The 22,449-nt window shown below is 35.2% G+C and overlaps 3 protein-coding genes across 7 annotated transcripts; 2 read left to right on the top strand and 1 right to left on the bottom strand.

Moving 5' to 3' along the window:
• The first annotated feature begins 1,016 nt into the window (after nt 1–1,016).
• LOC111289784 (kinesin-like protein KIN-8A) lies at nt 1,017–5,581 on the top strand. Its single transcript, XM_089768470.1, has 7 exons — nt 1,017–2,001; nt 2,536–2,809; nt 3,408–3,458; nt 3,547–3,639; nt 3,726–4,091; nt 4,292–4,963; nt 5,171–5,581. The coding sequence occupies exons 1-7, from the start codon at nt 1,157–1,159 to the stop codon at nt 5,207–5,209; spliced, it is 2,340 nt and encodes a 779-aa protein (XP_089624596.1). The 5' UTR covers nt 1,017–1,156; the 3' UTR covers nt 5,210–5,581.
• Nucleotides 5,582–5,915: 334 nt separating this feature from the next.
• On the bottom strand, nt 5,916–10,607 carry NF-YB13 (nuclear factor Y, subunit B13). 4 transcript variants are annotated; one of them, XM_022881097.2, is made up of 6 exons: nt 10,091–10,607; nt 9,934–9,997; nt 8,728–8,817; nt 7,342–7,436; nt 6,636–6,704; nt 5,916–6,270 (listed from the first exon to the last, which is right to left on the bottom strand). In XM_022881097.2, exons 2-6 carry the CDS (start codon nt 9,986–9,988, stop codon nt 6,109–6,111), a joined length of 471 nt encoding a protein of 156 aa, XP_022736832.1. In that variant the 5' UTR covers nt 9,989–9,997; nt 10,091–10,607; the 3' UTR covers nt 5,916–6,108. The 4 variants fall into 4 exon arrangements, with proteins under 4 accessions (XP_022736832.1, XP_022736833.1, XP_022736835.1 ...); XM_022881098.2 differs by having other exon boundaries at nt 5,916–6,267; XM_022881100.2 differs by having other exon boundaries at nt 7,360–7,436.
• A 785-nt stretch (nt 10,608–11,392) lies between these two features.
• On the top strand, nt 11,393–21,759 carry TGH (SWAP (Suppressor-of-White-APricot)/surp domain-containing protein). 2 transcript variants are annotated; one of them, XM_022880258.2, is made up of 16 exons: nt 11,393–11,714; nt 12,406–12,496; nt 12,589–12,683; nt 13,540–13,643; nt 14,316–14,377; nt 14,471–14,545; nt 14,948–15,102; nt 15,489–15,564; nt 15,673–15,759; nt 15,937–16,014; nt 16,602–16,746; nt 17,819–18,311; nt 18,502–18,780; nt 18,858–18,983; nt 19,247–19,456; nt 20,532–21,759. In XM_022880258.2, exons 1-16 carry the CDS (start codon nt 11,580–11,582, stop codon nt 21,300–21,302), a joined length of 2,982 nt encoding a protein of 993 aa, XP_022735993.2. In that variant the 5' UTR covers nt 11,393–11,579; the 3' UTR covers nt 21,303–21,759. The 2 variants fall into 2 exon arrangements, with proteins under 2 accessions (XP_022735993.2, XP_022735992.2); XM_022880257.2 differs by having other exon boundaries at nt 18,855–18,983.
• Nucleotides 21,760–22,449: the final 690 nt, after the last annotated feature.

Here is a 22,449-nt window from a genome sequence, read left to right as displayed (position 1 = left end):
ATAGAAAATTTTAATTTTTAATATTTTTTAAAGCTTTTTTAAACACTAAATCAAAAGACTAAGGTAAAAGAAAATCCCTTTTCAATGAAAAAAAAAAATGAGTGTAGGGTTATAGCGGTTAGTGACTATTTTAAGGGAAAAAGTGAAGAAAAAAAATTTTATGTTAGGACATTTTTGTTTGTCAGCATTCACCCAAGTTGGTTCCTACCCAGAAAATAACTAAGAAAAATGCAGCAATCAACACCTTTTGATTTAGTTGACCATGTAATGAATACTCAATCATAGCCACATGATTAAGGAAATCACCATCAAAATTTAAATTTCAAGGATCCATAATCTTTAGCTGGTAAGTGAGCTATGGATATTACCTACCAGCAATGACGGTGTGATGGAATGGTAGCATATTGAAGCTGATGCAGCTCGCTACGCCATAAAACACACTTCCTTTGCTTACTTTGAAAAAGATTTAGGAAATTTACAAAGTGGACCCAAAGCCTTTCTCATTTTCTAACGTTTTGGTCCTTCTAACAATAAATTCGACCGTTACAATTCCCCATTCAAATTTTCAAAAAGTTCTAAATGCCTGCTACCCTCCACTTTTTTCTTCTTCCACTCGGCCCTAAAGATTTTTTTTTAAAGAGTAAATGTGATAATTCAAATATTTATGTGATATTTGATATTATTAAATATGTATAAAATATAAAAATTATTATATTATAATTAATATTGATATGTTAAACATAATATATATCTATATATTTCAAAATCATATACATTATTTATCATTTTCACATCTAAAGATAATGCCAAACTTGCCAAAAAAAAAAAGTCAACATATGGAGTGGCAGTAGCTTTTCACTTTAAAATAACTGATCTTCCCGGCTTTACTATCAACCGTTCATGCCACCGTCAAACCAACGGCTTAGATATATTCCCCAATCTGTCATCTTTTCCCTCTCTTTCAAGTCTTCCTGTTTAGTTAAGTCTTTTTAGACTACTCTTCTCCAAGCCACAGTCAGTTTCCAAAGTTTTCATTTATTCCAGTAAAGGACTTTACTTCATTCTTTCTTGCATTTTCAGCGATTTTTCTCAAGTGGGTGTTAAAAAAAAAAAAAAACCATCTTGGGGCATTTTTGGATAGTGAGGAAATCAAAGAATGCCAGTTTCAACAAGGTCTCAGATCAGCAGTCAAGAAGAGCAGCAAAGGAGCAGAAGCAGAAGATCAAATGAAGAAGAAGAAACCCAGGTGAATGGTGTTAATAACAATGTTCCAATGAGGAATCCACATCACGGGTTGAAGGAAAAAATGAGAGCTTTAACTCTTTTATATGAACAACAAAAGAAAGCTTCTGCAGCTATAAGAAACAACCCATCTCCAAAACCTGATCAAGACAAGCGTTTTTCAACTCACCCAAGTGTTGATCTTCTCACTTCTTGCAAAAGACAAGAGAGAAAGGAAGAGAAAGGGGAAAAAGACTCCAAGGTTAACAATGTTATGAGAGAAAACACGTTGCCAACATTGCCTACAATGGCTAATTCTACAGTGACTAGAACTTTTGTGTTGCCTCAACCACCTTTGGATGATGCAAAGGAGAATCTTTTGATTGGTCCTGATAAGATTATTGGGTTTTCTTCTTGTGCAAGAAAGGCCACAACGGCGGCTGAGAAAACTACAGTGGCGAGGAAGCTGTCAATGGGGGGAATTAAGAATTTTCAAGAATTGGAGAAAATAGAGAGTAGTGCCTGCACTAAGAAAAATGGGACAGTGGGTGGAATTGATAGTAGAATTCTTGTGTTTGTAAGGCTTAGACCTATGGCAAAGAAGGAGAAGGAAGTTGGTTCGAGGTGTTGTGTTAAGATTGTGAATAAGAGAGATGTTTACTTGACTGAGTTTGCTAATGAGAATGATTATCTTAGACTAAAGAGGCTTAGAGGCAGGCATTTTACTTTTGATGCTTCATTCCCGGATTCCACTGGTCAACATGAAGTTTATACCACCACGTAAGTTTTGTCCCAAAAGTTTTATGTGTTGTCCATTTTGAAATGAATTATAGTCAGTGTTGCTCCTTACCACTGTTTCATTTGGTTCTTTCTCTTTGTTATATGCTTGGAAGCTAGGAAAATTTGAATTTAAAAATGGATTTATCTATCTTGGAAAAGGAATTTCCTGATTGTGAATCTGAATGAGTAATTGGAACTATTTTTATTGATCAGACCAACATTGTCATTGTCTTCAGTTCATAGTTGATACAGCTTGTATTGAGGTTTTATTTGGCTTTCTGTCTTTGTTTTCACTTGTTTCAGCAATAATGTGTTTGTAGTAGAGAAAATGATGCCTTGTTTGTGTTTCTGGTTGTTTTAGCTTTTCACAATAATGAGCAACCAAAAGGGAAGATAAGATTTTTGTATGTAGAAAAAGCTACTGCTAATGTGCCTGAAAGTTCAAGGGCAACTTGTGCGTTGAATTAGAATGTGTCCAAGTTTCTCTGGTATTTTCAATGTATTAACTTCTTAGGAACCAATTTGAACTTTCAGCACTGCAGAGCTTGTGGAAGCAGTTTTGCAGGGAAGAAATGGCTCAGTATTTTGCTATGGTGCCACAGGAGCCGGAAAAACTTATACAATGCTAGGCACTGTGGACAATCCAGGCGTGATGGTTTTGGCAATAAAGGATCTTTTTACAAAGATTAGGCAGAGAAGCTGTGATGGAAATCATGTAGTTCATCTCTCCTATCTTGAGGTCTACAATGAAACCGTCAGGGATTTACTCTCTCCGGGAAGACCTCTTGTCCTGAGAGAAGATAAGCAGGTTTGCTCTCTACAGCCTTGATATTTATACTACTTCAATTCCCTTGTATCTGTATCTCCCAGCAATTCAGTTAAAGTATTTTGTAGAGAAGTAATTTTTTCTTTAATTGCTAAGCTTTTGGACCCAATGCAAATGAAGTCACAAAATTCTTATCAGATTAACATGTCCAATTGTTGATTGTTCAATGAGAATTAGCTGAAAATACTTGCTTTTATTGCATATCATCCAAATCTGCGAACTTCGTGGTACTACTACAACAGTACCATATTATTATCTGTTATGGGGAACTTAGTATGTTGTCCTCTATATTGATAAAGTTTCTCCTAAAATCATCGAAGTGGATTTTTTTGAAGTGTTTTTGCCAGACTGATTAGAAAGAAATCTATTCCACTGTGTTATCCTTCATAACAGATGAATAACTGATGTTTCAGGTACAATGGTTGTAAGATACAAGGAAATAGTGCTATTTTTAAAAAATTATTTAAGCAAACACTAACAATTTTATAAGCCACATTTATGGTCTTCTATATATTGTTTAAATTCTAATTTTAAATGTCTTGATTTTATCTCAGAAAAGTGCTTGATCAATGTAATGCAGGGAATTGTTGCAGCAGGGATTACACAATACAGGGCTTATTCCACGGATGAAGTAAATTTCCTAACTCAATATCATATCTTAGAAGGGTAGACAGTTGATAGAATGGAAGGGATATAACAGTTTTTCTGGGTTGTGGCAGGTGATGGCATTGCTTCAAAGAGGAAACCAAAACCGAACCACTGAACCAACTCGTGCGAATGAAACGTCCTCACGATCCCATGCAATTCTTCAGGTACCAATAATGATCTGTGACTGACCACTTTCTTTCTTCTTCTAATCTTATGATATTCTTATTTATATGAGTTGCTTTTCATCTAGGTTGTGGTTGAATATAGAGTCAAAGATGCTTCAATGAATGTCATTAATAGAGTTGGAAAACTCTCACTCATAGATCTTGCTGGCTCCGAAAGAGCCCTTGCAACTGATCAGAGAACACTTAGATCACTGGAGGGTGCGAACATTAATCGGTCACTTCTTGCACTGAGCAGCTGCATCAATGCCCTTGTTGAGGGTAAGAAACACATACCGTACAGAAACTCAAAGCTCACACAACTATTGAAGGACTCATTAGGTGGAGCTTGTAACACGGTAATGATTGCTAATATCAGCCCAAGCAATCTCTCATTTGGTGAAACACAAAATACTCTACATTGGGCTGACCGAGCCAAGGAAATCAGAACCAAGGTTTCTAATCTCTTTATCATTTCCTTATCAAGATTTGACCTTCTATGCTTGCGCCTGTTTTTATTGCTAGGTTGTGTTCAGTTTCATGCTATACCACTTAGACATTGTTTCTTCCAGTTGGATCTTTCAATGGTTTTTAGCACCCAAAAATTTGTTTGTTTACATCTGCTCGCAATTTTTCATATTCCTTGCACTTGCAGGCATGTGAGGCAAATGAGGAGACACTTGAAGTACCTGAAACTGGAACCGATCAGGCCAAGCTTCTGCTTGAACTGCAGAAGGAAAATCGTGAATTGCGAGTACAACTGGCACGCCATCAGCAGAAGTTGCTAACCCTTCAAGCTCAATCCTTGGCTGAAAATGCTTCTCCAACCCCTTCTTCAGTTACATCTCTCCTGACTCCCCCATCTACCGCCCAACAAAATGGGAAGATGAAACCTCGATCCACCTTCTTAATTGGAAACTGTTTCACACCAGAATCCAGAAAGAGGGGAGCAGAGGAAGCAGTTCAAGAGCTTAGACTGACAGTGAAGGCATTGGAACTGGAAATGGCGAGAATGAAGAAAGATCATGCTTCACAGTTAAAGCAGAAAGATGATATTATTCGTGAGCTTTCAAGAAAGAATGAAAAGCCATCAGAAGTAGGTCTGAAGAGGGTTGTTACAAGGGCTAGCTTGCGGCCAAAGCAACCAAACCCCGGGGAATTGAAGAGCCCAAGTCATCGTTTTCGATCACCAGTCCCAACAACCAAAAAAAGAAGTTTCTGGGATATAACAACAGCTACCAGCCCATCAGTCTCTACGCTGAATGGAAGAAAAACAAGAAGCCACGTCATTTCAGAACCTGTTGCAGCTCCCTCCATGCTACTTCAGGTGCAGTGATTTTTTTAACCTTATCCTTTCTTTTATTTTGAGTGGGTTCGTTTTACTTTTAAGGTCATACTCGTATGCAAAAAAAAAAAGTATGTTCTGCATAATGCTTTTTTTTCTTCTTTTCTTCTGTAACTAATGCACCTTGCCTATCCATGTTTCTGGTTTGTGTTAATGTTTGGACCACACATCGCCAACTACATCATGCAGCCAGGATTTGCCCGTCAAAGACCTGATGCTCTGAAGTAACGAAGAAGAGAGTAAGAAGGGAATAGTAAAAAAAAAAAAAAAAGGGGGTGGTGCTTTTGACGGTCTCTCTCCTTCCCATGACATTCTCCAAGCGAGCTGGTCAATCAACAAGGAAGCAGAAGTTATTGCTTGCTAATGTGGCGTACTCGTATTTTTCCTTATGGGTCATGACCAATCAAATTCCACTAGAAAGAGAAGTTCTTTTATTGTCTTTTCTTTTTTCTCACTTGATTATTTCTCGTTGAGGTCACCAGCAATTACTCCACTAGTGTTTTACTTTCAATTTGAAGCTCATGGAGCATCTGGAGACCAAAAAATCCATGTATATTTATGTTGATTTTTAATTCAGAATTTAATATGATTAATGTTTAATTTCATCTTACCATTCAACACAAGGATCATAGGCATTCTCAATCATACATGTTGAGGCAGCCCAAGTTGAAAGAAGCAATATGTGAATTTTTTATTGCTTGGAGACTAGGGTGGAGAATTTCTGTATCAAAGGGCTAGTCCACAAGAAGTAACTGTTCAGGCAAACAATCCCCTTCTATGATTTTACTTATTACAAGCCCTTTCATCATCTTCAAGCATGAGTTGCCTAGAGGCCTCTGATATTTGCTGCTTGGTGCTGCTGTATTTTAGGCATCATATATCCTTGAATCAGCCAAATGAACCCTAAGCACATATCAAGGTTTGGGCAAAGATGGAATTGAACTCTAACTAATTACATTAAAGTTATAGAAAGCATCCATAGATAAAAGTGTTACAAATATCCACATAGGCCAGTGCACTAACCAATGGCTTTTTTTGTACATAATATACTGAGATTAGAACTTAGAACCACTAATGGAAGAGTCAACGAAGCTTGCCTATGGTAAAAGAAAATAAGTCCTAAAAAGTTAGCTCTCTAAACTTGGGTCAGGATCTGGTTGTTTGGGGGCAACGGCACCACCGTTCATTCTCGCTCGTGCCTCAGCAAACATTCTCTGCTGCTCAGCTACTGCTTCTTCCTCGGTCATCTCTGCTCCATTGCTCCATTTGCCACCTTTCAAAGAGTCCTGCTGAAATGCATTTCAAGAATACCATCAGTGAATAATGTTGGAATGTGCATCTGTTATGGAATCAAATTCAAAATGTGTATTGTATTGTTCACTAAGCCAGTAATATGGCCAAAAAGAACTGAAGGAAAAGAAGACTCTTAATAGAACAGTGTAGCAATAGATTGCCAACTTCTTGGTCAATAACCAGGAAAAAACCTATACGCCTATTTAACACGATTTTGAAGAAAAAAAGGTAAATGAGAAAGAAGAGAAGGGGGAAGAGATAAAATGTGTTGTCAATCTCATTTTTAAGAAACTACGATTCAGTTTCCCAAATATTGACAGAAGGCTAAATGCCAACAAGTAGCAAGAAGACAAACAAGTACCATGGTCTCAATCTTGTGTTGCTCATATGCAGCATATACCTCTTCAATGTACTCTCCAAACCCAAGAACCTGACAAATCACATGCATACGTAAAGTTTAATAACAACTATTTTACATGTAAATCTTTTATGCATTCTTAGAACTAAAACATGGCATGATCAGAATTAATGCAAGTCAGTAGGGCACAAAATGGTAACCCACGTCAAATTACAGACCACTGTTGTTAGCAAATGAAATCTCCAATATGAACCAATTCGATCATCAAAGGAAAGTTACAAAACTTCTGCTTAATACTACCTCTACTACTTCACAGAGTGCTGAGGAAAAAGAAATATGTAGAAGAACATATATGAGACCCTATCTTTAAAATGGCAAGAGGGCTAGTAAAGGCATAGCTTGATGTGCCAACAAAAATTTCCTTCTTGGTCACCTGATAGCTGGATTAAATAAAGATAATATATCCACATGGTGCTTAAGTTCTTATCATAAGAGCAGTTTTAAAATTCTAACCATTTTTACTTAAGATTGGAAGGAGGCTAAGTGCCAAAAAACATAAAAAAACTGCTGAACCATATCAGCATATGCAAAGGTCCTATTCAAGGCATTACTTTTTCAATCCTAATAAAGAAAACAAATGTGGACAAATAAAATAACAAACATAAAAGGACCAAATTAAAACATGAAAGTAGGTTGATAAGATAGAAACCCCTAAAGCCTTGAGTACATGCTCAGGTGCTATTGTTCGTTTCTCCTCTCTGTTACAAACTTCATTGGACTCTGATGAAATAAGATTAATAAACTCTGCAAGAGGATTAAAGTTTTCATCAATTACAAGAAATAAGAAGTTAGTACTATCAATTAAATTCTAGTTAGAGACAGTAAAAATCCAATGATGTAAAAAATGACAATTGAATATAGATGGTCGATAAACTTGCCAAACAACATTCTAACAAGCAAAAGTTTTCCTCCCAAATTTTCAATGACAACAAATACTGGGAGTATAACCATAAAATACTACTTACCAATTACGTGAATCTCAACTCAGGTTTCAAGACCAATTTAAAATCTAAAATAATTGATACCATATTCCTTTTTCACACATTTTTTAAATGAAAATCAAAACCATCCATCTTTTCATTCTAACATTTCAATTAAAACAATTAGAGTAAAGAGTCAATTGCAGTGCATCCATGAAGAGTCATAAAACTGAACTGCAAGGTGGACAGCAATCTTTGACCAAGCAATCGGATACCTTAAAGCAAATTTCAAGGTGTTCTAAAGTAAGAGAGGCTTTCACGGCCAAAGAAAGGGGATCTTTGAAAACTCTTGGCAGGAGGTGACACGTAGAAAATGGGTGTCAAACATTTTAGTCAAAAATGATTCCTGCCATGAAATGGTAGGAGGTATCATGTAAATAAACTTTAGAGGATTTCTAGCACTGAAAGATGAGGAATTTCATTAAGCAATTATCAAATGAATAGAGAGGCCCATGTTGGAGCAAGCTTCCTAGAGAGCTTGTCAGTGACCAAGAAACTTTTCACAGGATACAAAATCAAGAATCTTGGAATATTACTCAAAATTCAATTCAAGGGAGGTTGCATCCTTAGAAGGTTAGGTCAAGTACTTATAAGGGATGCACTCTTCCTGTGCTTACAAGAGAATGATATTTGACAATTAATCATTTAAGGGCAGATGATTGGTTCAACTTTGTCGGGGTTAGTTACTCAAAAGGTCTCTGAACTGGCTTGACTAGCAACTAGGATTCCTTTTTTCCATCACAAGCCAGATGATGTGAAACTTATACATTAACAAAATAAATTTTAGTTCAAAAGCTCACATGTTGGGTCAAAATAAATCAACAGTGACATGCAACAACAAAGCCTGTAATATCGAAGATGTAACTACAAACGAATAATGGGTAAGTAATCACTAACACAGAAGTCAACAACTCATCTTTATAAAAAACCTTAGAAAGAAATTTGAGGTGTTAACAGTCAAAAGAATATACGGAGGCCATAGAGACCCAGTGGAATTGTATGACATTAAACTGATACTGATTAAAAAAGAAGAAAGATTAAGCTTATTATCTTACCTACACAACACTCAATCAAAAGATCTTGAGTATCTCTTGCAACACGCACATCTGGTGGTAACATCTCCTTTATAATTTTGGTCATAGTTGCTGCAAAAAGGAAAATTATATATATATAATTTGCATCACAAGCAATGAAATAAATCTAAGCTAAACCACAGTGCTTAGGTGCAAGGCCATGGGCAGACAATTACATGTGATTACTATAATCTCATGAGCATATGCATATGCATGAGGAATTGTTTTGGCTATTTTAATACACGAGTTTGACAACCCCCTTCTCTTTTTTATAATAATGAAAAGCAAAAGAAAAACAGAATCGTAAATCCTTTCACCAAAAGTGAACCATGTAAGGTTTTTAAAATATTACAGCCTGATTATTAGCTCATAAACTCCATTTCTCCATGTAACACAAGTTCACCAGGGAAAGCAAAGTATCAACCAGACTGAGGTATAATTGTCCACACATTTGCACCCTTTCCCAATTTAATGATGTGCCGAACGAAATTGAAATCAACTCCTTTCTAAAGCAAACTTTGTCCCATCCTCAAAGTCATCAAAACCCCTCACATAGAAGCTCTAGACCAAAACCTCTTTTGGAGTTTGAAAATAATAACATAATTTAATAATCAAACAAAAAATTTTTTTTAAATAAAAAATGGAAAGCCTGTTGAAACCCTTGACACAGAAAGCATTAAGATAGATAACTCCTCCGGAAAAGCTCAGAAATCTCAGAATAGAATGTTAGTCTAAGACAAAACTAGGTTTGAACACAAATTTATGTTTCACATAGTGAAAGACAACGCACTTTCTTGAATTCATCTCATTATACTCACCTAACCTCATCAATTGAAGATTCTGCAACTTTAACCTTTTGGTAGCTTACTTTAGGGGAAAAAAAAAACCTAATTAAGTTTTAATGGCAACTCATTCACTTATTCACTAATTCAAAGTATATATTGACATAGATAACCCAAAATCCTAAATCAAGAAGCAAAACTGCTATGACATATCGTTCTTAACTAATTTTGATAGCACTAAAAGAAACCCTAGCAAATCCAAGTATTAAATTTCATAAATTTAGAACAAGCAAACGAAAAAGGAGAAATTTTTTTAGAAAAAAATAAAATATCATAAAAATTAACCGAATAATTTAAAATAATAAAACGGAAATTAAGTCAAAAAACAGAGAAAAAAATAAATTACCTTTGGGAAGCGAAGCGTCCTCCTTCGACTTCCCTACGATATCCATCGGCTCCATCTTTTATTTCTTCAAAACACAAACAAAAAATCAAAATTCAACAGAGAATAAACAGATCTAAAACACGAGAGGGAGGAAACGGGAGGAGGAGGATAGACTCACCGAGTTACTGAGTCAAGACGCGGAGGGGTATTCTACAGATGGAAAAACGCTAAACGAGTCAAACGATTCGTGATCCGAGTCGAGGGGGAGATCAAGAGGAAGGACATGGTTGATTTATGCAGTTATCATAGAAGGTCATAGCGCTTCACGATAAGAGAGTGAGCTCTCGTTCGCAGCCGATTAGGTCAACAAAAACAAACATTCAGGGGGACGCGAGGAATTTCCACGCGCTTCCTTAAGGCGCCGGCCTGATAAAAATTCGCACAATAAGTGGATCTAGTGGTTGGTACGTAGTTTAAACTTCGTTTTAAAGCGCGTGGAAGATTGTGGCTTTAACTCTCTAATTTTTTAGGAAGGTTTTATCTTTGTCTTTTTTTTCCCTTGTTTGTTTTTGGTCGACGGGGAAAATAAACTTTGTTAGGAAAGTGTTTGATGAAATGCCAATAAGGCAAGAACAAGAGGGTCTGACAACTGATGAGTCATTGCTGATACGACAAAAGCCAGTCCTCTTCAAAACAAAAAAATAACGAAAGCCCACGTTGAAGACATGGTGATGTTGGGTCAAATACAGGGGTTTGGGCTCCGAGAAAGAATACCGAAATTGGGCCTAGTCCACAAATTTTCTACCCCATCCGCTACTAAATAAGGCGATAAAAGTTTTTATTATTTTATCCAAGTAATGCATTCACTTTTGATTAAATCAATGATTGAAATTTTAATAATTTGAAATTGAGTATAAAAATAATTAAAAATAATTTTAAATAAATATTAATTTTAAATTAAATAAAATATATATTTTATTTTTAAATAAAATATTTAAAATTTTCATGACTTAAAAAACAAAAATCAAAGTAGAAAGAATCATTTTCCAAAACTAGAGTCAAATCAAATTTGAGCTCATTCCTTTCCCTCTAAGAAGAACACTTAGTGTTAATGAGAATTAAGAAATTAAGGCTAGATTTTAAAGATTTTTTTTTTATTTTTTGGTATAATTTTAGATTTTTATCATTATTTTTATTTTTTATTCATCCAATAAACCCTCAATTAGTTTAAAAATCTATTCTAATTCTAAGACTAAATTTATATAATGATGATGATATTATTAATAAAATAATAGATTTTATTAATTTTAATTTAGAAATATATTTAAAATTTTTAAATAAAATCTTCTAATATTTTAATTAAAAAAAAAAGAGAATTACTAGGTTGAGATGGGCTTGTTTAGGCATTTCAATAACGTCGGCCTGCGTCCTTTTCCCGCACCTATAAAAAAAACCAAAAAGCAAAACCCGGTTTCTCTCTGGGCTCTGGCCCTCTCAGATTGGGACCCCCCTTTTCTCTTCTTCTCCCGATCCTACTACGACACTTAGAAACCCCCAAAATTGTCGCCCAAAACAAATACCTTCTTTAGTCAATCAACCACTGATTTTGTTGGATAGATTTTCTCTCTCATTTAAACACAAAATCAATCAAATAGGAAAAGGAAGTTATGGATTCGGACGAGGAGGATTACGTGTTCTTCGGTAAACCGATAGAGCGTGAGGAAGAGATCACCAACCGTCGGAAAAAAGCCGCCGCCGAGGCTTCTGGCAACCTCCGCTCCCTCCCTCCCTGGAAGCAAGAGGTTTAACTTTTATCCTCCTTTTCTTTTTCTTGCTTTGAGCTTTCCAAGGTGCTGTCTGTGGTTGCCTTCTGTTTTTTTATTTTTTATTTTTTTAAAGCTAGAAATGTCGCTTTAAGAAACCGTTTGGTTGCCTTGAAAGTTTGGGGGAAAAGAAAATGAAGAAAACAGTGAAAGAAAGCCTATGGAAAGTTTGGTTTATGCTTTTTTTTTCTTTTGGGTTTGGTAAATTACTATTTCTCAGTTGGCGGTTTCTTTGCATAATTTGAATCTTATGATAATCAAAGTACATTGTTTTAGGTGGTATTTGAAGCTATATCAGTTCCTTAATAGGAATGTAAGCCTTTGATGGAATTCACTTCACTTGCAGTTGATTCTGAATGACTTGTCTTGGAATTGCTTAATTTTTTATTTTTTTTTTTGAGTCTCTCTTGTGGTGGCTTCCATACTTTTATGATTTTTTAACTCATGAAATCAATTCAGTCACTTTCATTCTATAACTGTATAGATAAGGTATGTAATGTAATCATGTAAGTATTTATTTATTATGATTTTTTAACTCATGAAACCAATTCAGTCACTTCCATTCTATAAATGTATAGATAAGGTATATAATGTAATCATGTAAGCATTTTTTTATTATGAATAGTCAAAAGACTTTGTTTTTTGTTGTATTTGAAATATATTTTTTCAGGTTAGAGATGAAGAAGGACGAAGAAGATTCCATGGTGCATTTACAGGTGGATTTTCTGCTGGTTATTTTAATACAGTGGGCACTAAAGAGGGTATGTCTCTTTATACTTTCTTACTAGACTTATGCCATTCACTTCTAAGGAATCATATTGCATGCCTTATGGTTTGTGGAACATATTTGCAGGTTGGGCCCCTCAGTCATTTACTTCATCACGGAAGAACAGAGCAGAAGTCAAACAGCAGAGCATTTTCAACTTTTTAGATGAAGATGAGAAAACTGTATGTTCTATTTCACTTTCCCCCCTGTTATGATTTTCACTGGCTGCATATAGGGATGAAAATAAGAAATTTGGACCTTCAATTTCTGGAATTTTAGCTATGGAAATATGTTTGTCCTATGCTGAGTCTTTGTTTATGGTTATTCTTTATTTTTCTGTGAAGAATTTATATGCCTATATATTGGTCTTATATTTGCTTGTCTGAAGCTGCACAATTTCTTTATCATCTGTATGTGCCTGAGATTTGATGTACATTTTCCCACATGGTAGACCCTTTCTAATGGATCTCTCTTTAAAGTTTAATCTCTCAATATATTTTCACATCTCTGTCATGGTTATTAATATTCTCTAATATAATATTTGCTAAAATATTGTTTAAATCTTTCATTTGTTGCAATATGGAAAGAAATGATGATTATTATACTAGAATTGCTTTATATTAATTATTAAATGCATAGGTATCTTTCCAGTTAAATATTGTTTTGGAATATCTGTTCTATGCATTCATTAACGAAAACTTCGCCAATGAAGATCATTTTTTGTAGCTCCTATTTATAAGACAGTTCATGAGAATCATAATGGAGTTTGAACAATGAAGTGTTGTTTCATATATAGAAATCTTTGAAAGTAGTTGCACAATCAGATTGCCTGCTCGATGTGTTCACTGATTATTGTTGTATGTGCCTCTCGACTTTTTTTTTTGTGTCTTTTAAGCAATGATTGGTGTTTGAAAAAGAATTGGTTTCATTATGTCATCCTCTCATCTACTGATGATAAGGGATTTGCCAAAGGTAATTTGCTTCTAATTTTAAGATTTTTTTTTCAAGTTTATGATATTCCATGCTTTTGTATTTTAGGAATTGGAAAGTCAGAATTTGGGAACATCTTCACAGTTTGACACATTTGGATTTACAGCTGCTGAGTATGCTCGCAAACAAGCCGATAAGGAACAAAAGCAAAGGTCTGTCAAATGCTTCTATACATTTCTCCTTATCAGCGACAACTATAGCACTAGATATGAAGTTAAAACTTCAATTGTTGCCAATTTATCTGTTTAGAGTTTTGGTTCTCAGTAGAAATCCATATTTTGAAAATTAAGTGCTCTCAAAGGTAATGTTGATTTTTGCCACAAGTGTGACTTATTTTTTATGCATTAAATAAAAGAATTTAATTTGCCATTTTATATAGCCCAACTTCCATGCTTTGTTCATTTTTGCTCCTTATGTCGCTGAAGGAGACTTGTTGAACACATTTGGTAGGATATGAAAACATTCCATATGGTTTCTGTTATCCCAGACTTAAGGACAGCCACCACCTCTATATCACAAAAATATTCATGTTATTTAATATTGGGATTCTTTATGACGGCGTTTTTCATTGCCATTTTCGTTATCATTGTTCTGTCATCCTCATGATCACCTTCTCTGTCATTGTTGATTTTTTTTTGTTATCTAATATTCTTCTTTCCACTATTGACACGTCAGCGCATGCACTTGCACCTCATGGCATGTGCACGCATGCGCATGCGAACTGTCTGATCTGCATGTCTTTTGTACTTCCTGGAGATATTTCTCTTGCAGGCAGTGGCTAAGGATTTTCTGGCTTCTTACTTATTTTTCTGTGTTTTCTGCAGGCCATCTGCAATTCCTGGACCTGTTCCTGATGAACTTATTCTTCCAGCCTCTGAGTCTATAGGTTTGTTGTGAATTGATAAATGTTTAGCTGCCAAGTAGTTTATCTGTATAGAGATTAAGCAACTTAGAGCCTCATTTTGCTTTTGTTGATTAGGTGTAAAATTGCTGCTGAAGATGGGATGGCGGCGTGGCCGTGCAATTAAGGACTTGCATGCAAGTTCATTATATGGTACTTTGGTCTACTATTATATGAAGAGTCTTATGCATTTTGTCTGATTTCTAGCTTTTGGGCCGAATGGATATGTGAAGCTTTAAGCTGTACATACTATCAGAATGCATTTAAGAACTACATATTCTATGATAATATAACGAAAGATTAGATTTGTCAACAACTACTAGTTTACTGTTTTTCAATCTTAAGCTTCTATCCTCAGTCCTTACACCTTAAATTAAAAAAATGAAAATATTGATCCTGATCTATTTGTTGATGGAAACCTGTTCATGTTGAACATCCTAATTCTTGTGATTATATAGCAGACAGGGATCTTTATATGCTTTTCCTTGTGTGATGCTTTTGTTTTTAAGGGACTACATTTTGGGCTGAATATTCTCATCTTATATTTTATTACAGATGCTCGTAGAGAAGCTAGAAAAGCTTTCCTAGCATTTGCTTCCGAGGATACAAAGGCATCACATCCTACTGACTTTGAGCCTGTTGAGGGTGAACCTGAAAACTTCCTTGCGCAGCCTGCAGATGATGATGCTCAGTCTTCTCAAAGCTTACCTGTGAGAAGTTCTCCTTGTTATCAATATTAATATCTCTTGCTTTTATCTTTATGATCCTTTTTCAAATCACAAATGGCATTTATAATTAAGTGGGTTTATTTTCCTATCATAAGCAGTTTCTTTTTTTTTTCTCTTTTGGGAATATTGAATAAGTGGCAGTTTTTTTTTTTTTTTGGGAAAAATTGGAAAAGAAAATATTTACTGTGTTTTAGCTTGGTCCATATATGTAGTAGCGTTTGCAACTAGTATTAGCTTAAGATTTGGAGTTTAAAATCTGTCAATTTGCTTACTTTTGTGGGCTTGAATGAGCAAATAGGGAAAGAGATCAGTTTTTTGACACATTGAAAGTAATCAAATTATTTTTCTGTTATAATTTCGTGCTGCAGGTTTTTGTGATCAACCCTAAGCAGGACTTACATGGTTTAGGATATGATCCATTCAAGCATGCTCCTGAGTTCAGGGGTACGTGATTTCTTGAAGGACAACTATTTACAGTGACTATTTGTATCGTCATCAGAAACATTAATTTTTACTGCCTTTTTATTTTCTTTTATTTGCAAATGCTTTCAGAAAAGAAGAGATCACGCTTGTCCAATGATAAGCAGCATGGCTACAGAAAAGCTATTTCAATAAAAGATAGTCTCTTTGGTTCCAAGTGTAAGATCTATTTTCTTACGAGCATGCCTTTTCCAGTCCTTAGGCATGTATTTTGTAATGTTGTCTTTCTTCTTCGGCATGTATTTTGTAATGTTTTGTCTTTCTCCAGTTTACCTTTTATGCATGAATTATTTACCTTAATAAAGGTTCAGTCACTAATTAGCTTAAATTCACCAGCAGGAAAAGCTGCTCCTGGGTTTGGAATTGGTGCACTTGAAGAATTTGATGCTGAAGATGAGGATATCTATGCTGCTGGTTAGTGTTTCACTTTTGTGAGCATGCATCTTGGAACCATTCATTAACTTTTATTGGTCCCCATAAAACAATGGTTGCCAGTTTTACTATCAAGAAGAAATCAGTCATGCTGACTGATGTGGAAGTCGAGAACTCATATCTTTTCTAATTTTTCTTTTTTATTTTTCAAATAAAGGGCTTTGAGTTGCACGCATTGATTGGAGATGTTTCCTCAGAATGTGATATTACCTTCCTTTTTCATTTGTGCTTTCGGGGATTGATTTGTTTAAAAATATTCTAAAATCCTTATCCCATAGGTTTTTCTTGATAGATGAATGTTCTTATTTTTAGTACTGTGATGAAAATTGGTATTTCACTCGGTCAATGTTGTTGAATGCCAACTTTACTGTGATTCATCAGTATCCTCATTGCTTGGGTTGTTGATATGGTTGAACTGTTTTTGGCGTTTAGCTTCTATGTCGGAGATCATGGAGTGCCAAAAATTTTAGTAGTTGCTAGTGTCCTTTGGGAATAAATTTATCATTAATTTGCCAATTCTTCCTGAGTTTATTAGTTTAATTTAAGCTGAAGGTATAGCTATTATCTAGGTTATGACTTTGAAGAAACAGTCATTGAAGAGGATGAAGAGCCATCGAGATTGAGCGTAGAGAGTAAAAAAAAGGCAGTTAGAAAAGACCAGGGTGTTCTGCGTGGTTTCAAAGTTGCAACAGTTTCTGACTACCAGTTAGAAAGGTAATTGTAAAGTAGTTGATGATGCATGTTTGATCACACATTTATCTCACTGTTTTGAATCTGTAATTTAGTCTCTTTTTTATTTATTTATTTGGAGAAGTAGTGTTCAATTTGTAATTCTTGTAGCTCTTTATGAAATTGAGGAAATTCTTCATTAACATATCCCCTTCCTTGGTAAGAAGGTGGGGTTGTGGTGCATGAAGAATTTTTTAATTTAGTACTGATCTGAAGAAATTATGGTAAATTTATTTATTTATTTTTGGGGTTGGGAGGGGTTATGCAGGTCAGTGTTTGTAATTGAAATTATTTGGAAATTACGTTGGAACTGCTTTCGTTTTGCTTGTTGATTGTGGATAGGTAAAATTATGGTTTAAAAAAATTGGTCTTGGGGTTTATGTCGTTGATGTGTAGATTTTTCTATTAAGAAATCTGTGGATAATGCTGAAGTACTTAGCAAATAGAAAATAGAGAATGTGAAAGTAATAGAAGGAGAGTAATGGATATTTTTAAATAGCCTACTGCTGGGACTTGTGTTTTCTCAAAGGTGCCAATTCTTCATTGATATTTGTGCTATTAAAAAGAGAAAAGTACAATCATTAACATAGACCTGAAAGTAAATATTAGCTTTTAAATCAATGTGATTTAATCATATATTGGAATGCCAATAAACCCAAAAGAAATATGAATATGGACTCATGTAAATTATCATGGTAAACATACTTGCTGAAAGTAAATATTAGCTTTTAAGTCAATGTGACTTAATCATATAATGGAATGCCAATAAACCCAAAAGAAATATGAATATGCACTCATGTAAATTTTCATGGTAAACATACTTGCTGTGCTTATTATGTACCATATAAATATCGTACTTTAAACTGCTTGTGGTAGAACTTTCGTTTGATGAATATTTTTAGTCACTCAGTAATTATTTTATATGAAGTTCATTTTCTTGTTATCTGGTTTGCATAATTAGAGGACCAGAGATAAAAAAAAAAAAAAAAACTGTTGTAGTTCTTTGTTTTGTTCTTTAACAGGATTGCTAAGATCATTTTTGCAAATTGTTATTCAGGTTTGATCCTCCTATAATCCCAAAGGATTTTGTTCCACACCACAAATTTCCTGGACCTCTTGAGACTCTGAAGAAGCTCGATGTTCCCTCACCCCCAGAGGTTCCTCCTCCAGATGATAATAATTTGAAACTCTTAATTGAGGGGGTTGCAACATTAGTAGCTAGATGTGGTAAATTGTTTGAGGATCTTTCCAGAAAGAAGAATCAGTCAAATCCTTTATTTAGTTTTCTTTCTGGAGGAAATGGACATGATTATTATGATAGGAAGCTGTGGGAGGAGCATCAGAAACGTGGTGATCAAGCTAAGCTGTCATTGGATGGAAAACTTTCTCCGAGTGTGCAGAAGATGACAGCGGAGAACCGTGGCAAATTATTAGGAGAAAAACCTTTGGAAAGAAGCTCGAGAGAGACCACAAGCTCATCTGTTGCTTCTGGGGACTTTGTTCAACTTCAATTCAATCTTTCCGATACATTTAAAAAACCTGAATCATTTGTAAGTATTGTACTTCCTTCCCTTCTTATCTCTGTTTTAAAAATCATACGAGCCAAGCTTCCCGAATTTTCTTTTTCTGTAAATGCTGTAATTTTCTCATGTTTTTATATCTCAGTTTGCTGTCTTTTACAGTTCACCATATTGTTTGTACGGACTGCTGAATTCTGCCTTTAATCTCTGTTTATTGTAGAATGAGTTGCCAGAAGTTGCAAAACCATTCAAAGATGATCCTGCAAAGCAAGAAAGATTTGAACAGTTTCTCAAGGAAAAGTATGAAGGAGGGCTTCGTTCTATGGGGTCTAGCGCGGCTAGTAATATGTCAGAAGCAGCTCGTGCCCATGAGAGATTGGATTTTGAGGCAGCTGCTGAGGCAATAGAGAAAGGGAAACGGGGAAAGGAAAGCTTGATTTCTGAACAGCCATTTGACTTTTTAGCCACTGGAATGCAGTTTACTTCCGGTGTACAAGAGGTAAATTTAAGGTGGTGTCTTTTTAGTTACTGAATCTTTTATGCTGGATTTTGACATTTCAATAAATATAACAGCAGGTTAAAGATACTCATGCTGAAAATTTGATGACAAAGAAAATGTACCCGAGAAGGGAAGAGTTCCAATGGCGGCCTTTGCCTGTTTTGTGCAAGCGCTTTGATCTCATTGATCCTTTTATGGGGAAGGTATTCCTAACGTCTTGCTTCTTTTCTGCTGTTTTCTTCTTATAAGTTGAAATTAGTAGAAAAGGTTTATGAAGGGTTCTCCATCTTACCACCCATCCAAAATAAAATCTCTATTGAGAAATCACTGCTGGTTTTACTTGTTTTCTTAGAGGTTTGCTCATCTTACTGCTTACTGGTCTCTCTTAAAAAGGAGGGGATGAGTGCAAAATTTTTAATATATTAGCTATGATTTCTGTTCTAAAAATCAATATTTCTGTTTGCAGCCACCACCAGCTCCACGCATGAGAAGTAAGATTGATTCTCTACTTTTCATGCCAGATTATGTTAAAGGTGCTAAACTGGAAGAAGATCTTGTTACAAATAGAGATGTTCCTGTTGCTCAAACTGATGCTCAAAAGACAATAGAAGACGTAGCTGGAAAGGAAATTGAAGTTGCAGCTGAAAATGTTGAAAGGCCTGTTGATCTCTACAAGGTATTATTTGTTCAGTTGGAATCTGTTTGTGAACTGACTTTTATTTAATGGTCAAAAAAAGAAATTGACTTATATTTGATTCAAAGTTGGTACATACATTTGGTTTCAGTTCCAGTCTCAGTTAATTTTGTCTCTTGTTATAGCCTCATAGGCCTTGCACCATAACACAAACTAGAAGTGATAATTGTAAATGGTTAGCTTGACAATTTGGAGTGAGCATTACTGTGTACTGTTGGTTTCACATTGAAATGGACACATGTTCCTAATTCCTTTATGTTATAGAAATTCATGTTATCCATAAAAAAAATATATTTTTTAGTTTGAAACTCTTCAATTTTCCTCTTTTTTGAATGAAATGGCACTGCAATGAGGATGATTGTCTTCTCCGTAGAATCTAGTTTTCAGAAGAGCCAGTAGAATGCTACCATACAGCCTTGTTTCAGTTAAGTTCACTAGTTGGAGATAAGTAGACTCGATGAGCTGACCTCTGCTATATGGCATCTTAATGTCCTTCCTGTATCTGCTCCGAGTCTTTGAATGCATATTCTGAGTTTGGACAGTTAGTCATGAGTTCTGTCTCATACATGAATTTGTTTTAGTAAATAACTTATATTTGCCTTTTTAATAATTTTTTTATATCTGCATAGTAGTTGAACTTTCTGATGCTAGGATATCTTCAGCTGTTTGTGGACTGAAAAAAGAAAATAGTTAGATAAATTTCTTCTTGCTCATCATGTGCTTCATGTTTAGTTTTCTCCTAGATCAGGAAACTTTGTTTTACTTGAATGGGAGTTTGTTTTTGCACTGCTATTTCTACGGATATACATTCCTGTTTGCACCAGTAGAGCATGTGCCTAAACCATATGATACGCTTCCTTTTCATCATTGTGTGATATGAGTTGGACATCCTGCCCGTTTCCTTTTGATGCTTTTCATGTATGCATGTGCCAGACAAGTGGCAGCCATACATGCAGGCAGATGTTGCTGTTTATACACAAAATATTTAGTTTCTCAATAAAGCATGATATGATTGGGGACCTACTTATGCTGTTATATTGATCTTCATTGTGTGCAGGCAATTTTTTCTGATGATTCTGATGAAGATGTAGAAGACATTAATACCAAGAAAGTGGAGGATCAGGAGAAGAAGATTGAAGTGGCAACCACGACACTAAACCGTTTGATAGCAGGTGACTTTCTAGAATCCCTGGGAAAAGAACTGGGCTTGGAGGTTCCCCCTGACATGCCCTACTCAACGAATAATGTCAGCACTCCTACTCAGAAAGAAACACCTAATGGTGAAAATGCTATACTCAGTCCTCTTGAAGGTAGAACTTTTTGTGCCCCTAAATCTGTCAGTGGAACTTCTCTAAACCCTGGACAAGAAACCGCTCAAGATGGTGAATTGGCAAAAAATGAATCCATTCCTGGCAGGTCTGTAAGATATAGTAGCAAATATCCTGATGGTCTATCTGAGAACATATCTGGTAAAGTCAATATGGAAAAGATTGCTCAAGAGGATAAGAAAGGCAAATCATCCTCTAGGCATCAGAGAAACTGGAGCAGCAGTTCTTCATCAGAAGATGAAAGGAGTAGAAAACAATCCAGGCGGCATCGTTATAGAAGCAGTGATTCATATAGTGATTCAGCTAGTGATCATCATGATCGCTACCGTTCTAGGTCAAAAGGGAGAAGGAAAAAATCCTCCCGGGAAAAGAGTAGTAGCAGCAGAAAACACTCAAAACATCATAAGCACAGAAACAGGGACTCTCCCAGCAGGTCCCATCAAGTTTCTGAGAGGGAACATTCAGAAGCCAGGAAAGAGAAACGGATACGAAGGGATTGAACATTAGCTTCTATTCTTTCCATTCCTATCTCCATCCAGAAATTTCTGGTCGTGTAGCTTCATGGATTAAGTGCCCGAAATTTGACAGATAATCAGTTTGTTTGATGTTCCGGGGCAAGGTTCTCACCATTAAATGTTTTGGAAATCCTTCACTTGAATGGCGCTTATGCCGTTGCTTCCTTTTTACATCCAGAGGTATGTACGAGCCATGGAGGAGGGAAGTAAATCAATGGCGGGGTTGGGGATTTTTGAGAGATAGGTGATGGTCGTAATGTGAACAAGTCAGCAGCCAAAGCTACTGTTTTGATATTTCTCCTGATTACCGTATTTTTATCGAACATAAAATGTGTAAGCCCTATGCATTATGAATGACCGTTGTGTAAATGATTATCAATGTAATGTTGGAATAATGCGAAGGAATCGTCTCTGGACTCCCAAATAAATCTCCTAATCTGCATCTTCTCGGTTCTACTTTTGAAATGAACTCATCAATGATTTGCCCTCTCAATAAATATCTGAATTACTTTTTCTATGTTATATATAAAAATGGTCGTCGTTTAAGATAAAAAGAAATGCTGTAAGTTTTGAGATTTAAATTTTAAATTTTTTAACTGTCAAAATTTTTTAAACAAATGATATAGTAATATGTATTATATATCTCCGTATGTAAGCATTATTATTATTATTATTAATTTAATCATTTTTCACCACTCGTTCATGATTTTTATTGATTTTTGATGAATGTTGCAACGAAGGACATGTCATCAACTAGTGCTAGACAAATTATCTGTTTAAAATAGAGATCATCAACAACGATAAAAAATTAATTTTTAATTTAAAATTTAATTTTGTTAATTTTAAATAAATAAAAAAAGAGTAAAGATCAATCATGATCATGAAAATCTTAAGCCCGAACTGAATGCTGAAGTACCAAATACGGCATGCATTTGACTTTACCCTAAAAATTATCCGACGGAGGAAGTGCAACCAAGCATCAATCATGCAGTTAAGCGTCCCAATTATGGATGCCAACACCAACCAATACTACTAAAAACTGCATTCAAGTCTAAGATTGGGATAACAAACATCCAGCAATCCCCACTAAATGACGTTTAAAACCTGTATGATTTGGTACAAACTTCAAGCC

The sequence above is a fragment of the Durio zibethinus genome, chromosome 11 (assembly GCF_047325235.1).
Source record: "Durio zibethinus cultivar Kanyao isolate XHJ-2024 chromosome 11, ASM4732523v1, whole genome shotgun sequence".
Taxonomy (NCBI): Eukaryota; Viridiplantae; Streptophyta; class Magnoliopsida; order Malvales; family Malvaceae; genus Durio; species Durio zibethinus.
This window is presented reverse-complemented; position numbering and strand designations above follow the sequence as displayed.

What these genes read in the sequence shown, in the direction of transcription:
- NF-YB13 (XM_022881097.2), bottom strand. Translation starts at nt 9,988, where the DNA reads ATGGAGCCGATGGATATCGTAGGGAAGTCGAAGGAGGACGCTTCGCTT. An exon ending in ATGTACTCAAGGCTTTAGGG is followed by an intron (nt 6,705 to 7,341) that starts GTTTCTATCTTA and finishes GTGATTTGTCAG; the next exon opens with GTTCTTGGGTTTGGAGAGTA. An exon ending in AACACAAGATTGAGACCATG is followed by an intron (nt 6,271 to 6,635) that starts GTACTTGTTTGT and finishes AATGCATTTCAG; the next exon opens with CAGGACTCTTTGAAAGGTGG.
- LOC111289784 (XM_089768470.1), top strand. Translation starts at nt 1,157, where the DNA reads ATGCCAGTTTCAACAAGGTCTCAGATCAGCAGTCAAGAAGAGCAGCAA. An exon ending in TCCTGAGAGAAGATAAGCAG is followed by an intron (nt 2,810 to 3,407) that starts GTTTGCTCTCTA and finishes AATGTAATGCAG; the next exon opens with GGAATTGTTGCAGCAGGGAT. An exon ending in CTCCCTCCATGCTACTTCAG is followed by an intron (nt 4,964 to 5,170) that starts GTGCAGTGATTT and finishes TACATCATGCAG; the next exon opens with CCAGGATTTGCCCGTCAAAG.
- TGH (XM_022880257.2), top strand. Translation starts at nt 11,580, where the DNA reads ATGGATTCGGACGAGGAGGATTACGTGTTCTTCGGTAAACCGATAGAG. An exon ending in GATAAGGAACAAAAGCAAAG is followed by an intron (nt 13,644 to 14,315) that starts GTCTGTCAAATG and finishes TGTTTTCTGCAG; the next exon opens with GCCATCTGCAATTCCTGGAC. An exon ending in TCCAGCCTCTGAGTCTATAG is followed by an intron (nt 14,378 to 14,470) that starts GTTTGTTGTGAA and finishes TTTGTTGATTAG; the next exon opens with GTGTAAAATTGCTGCTGAAG.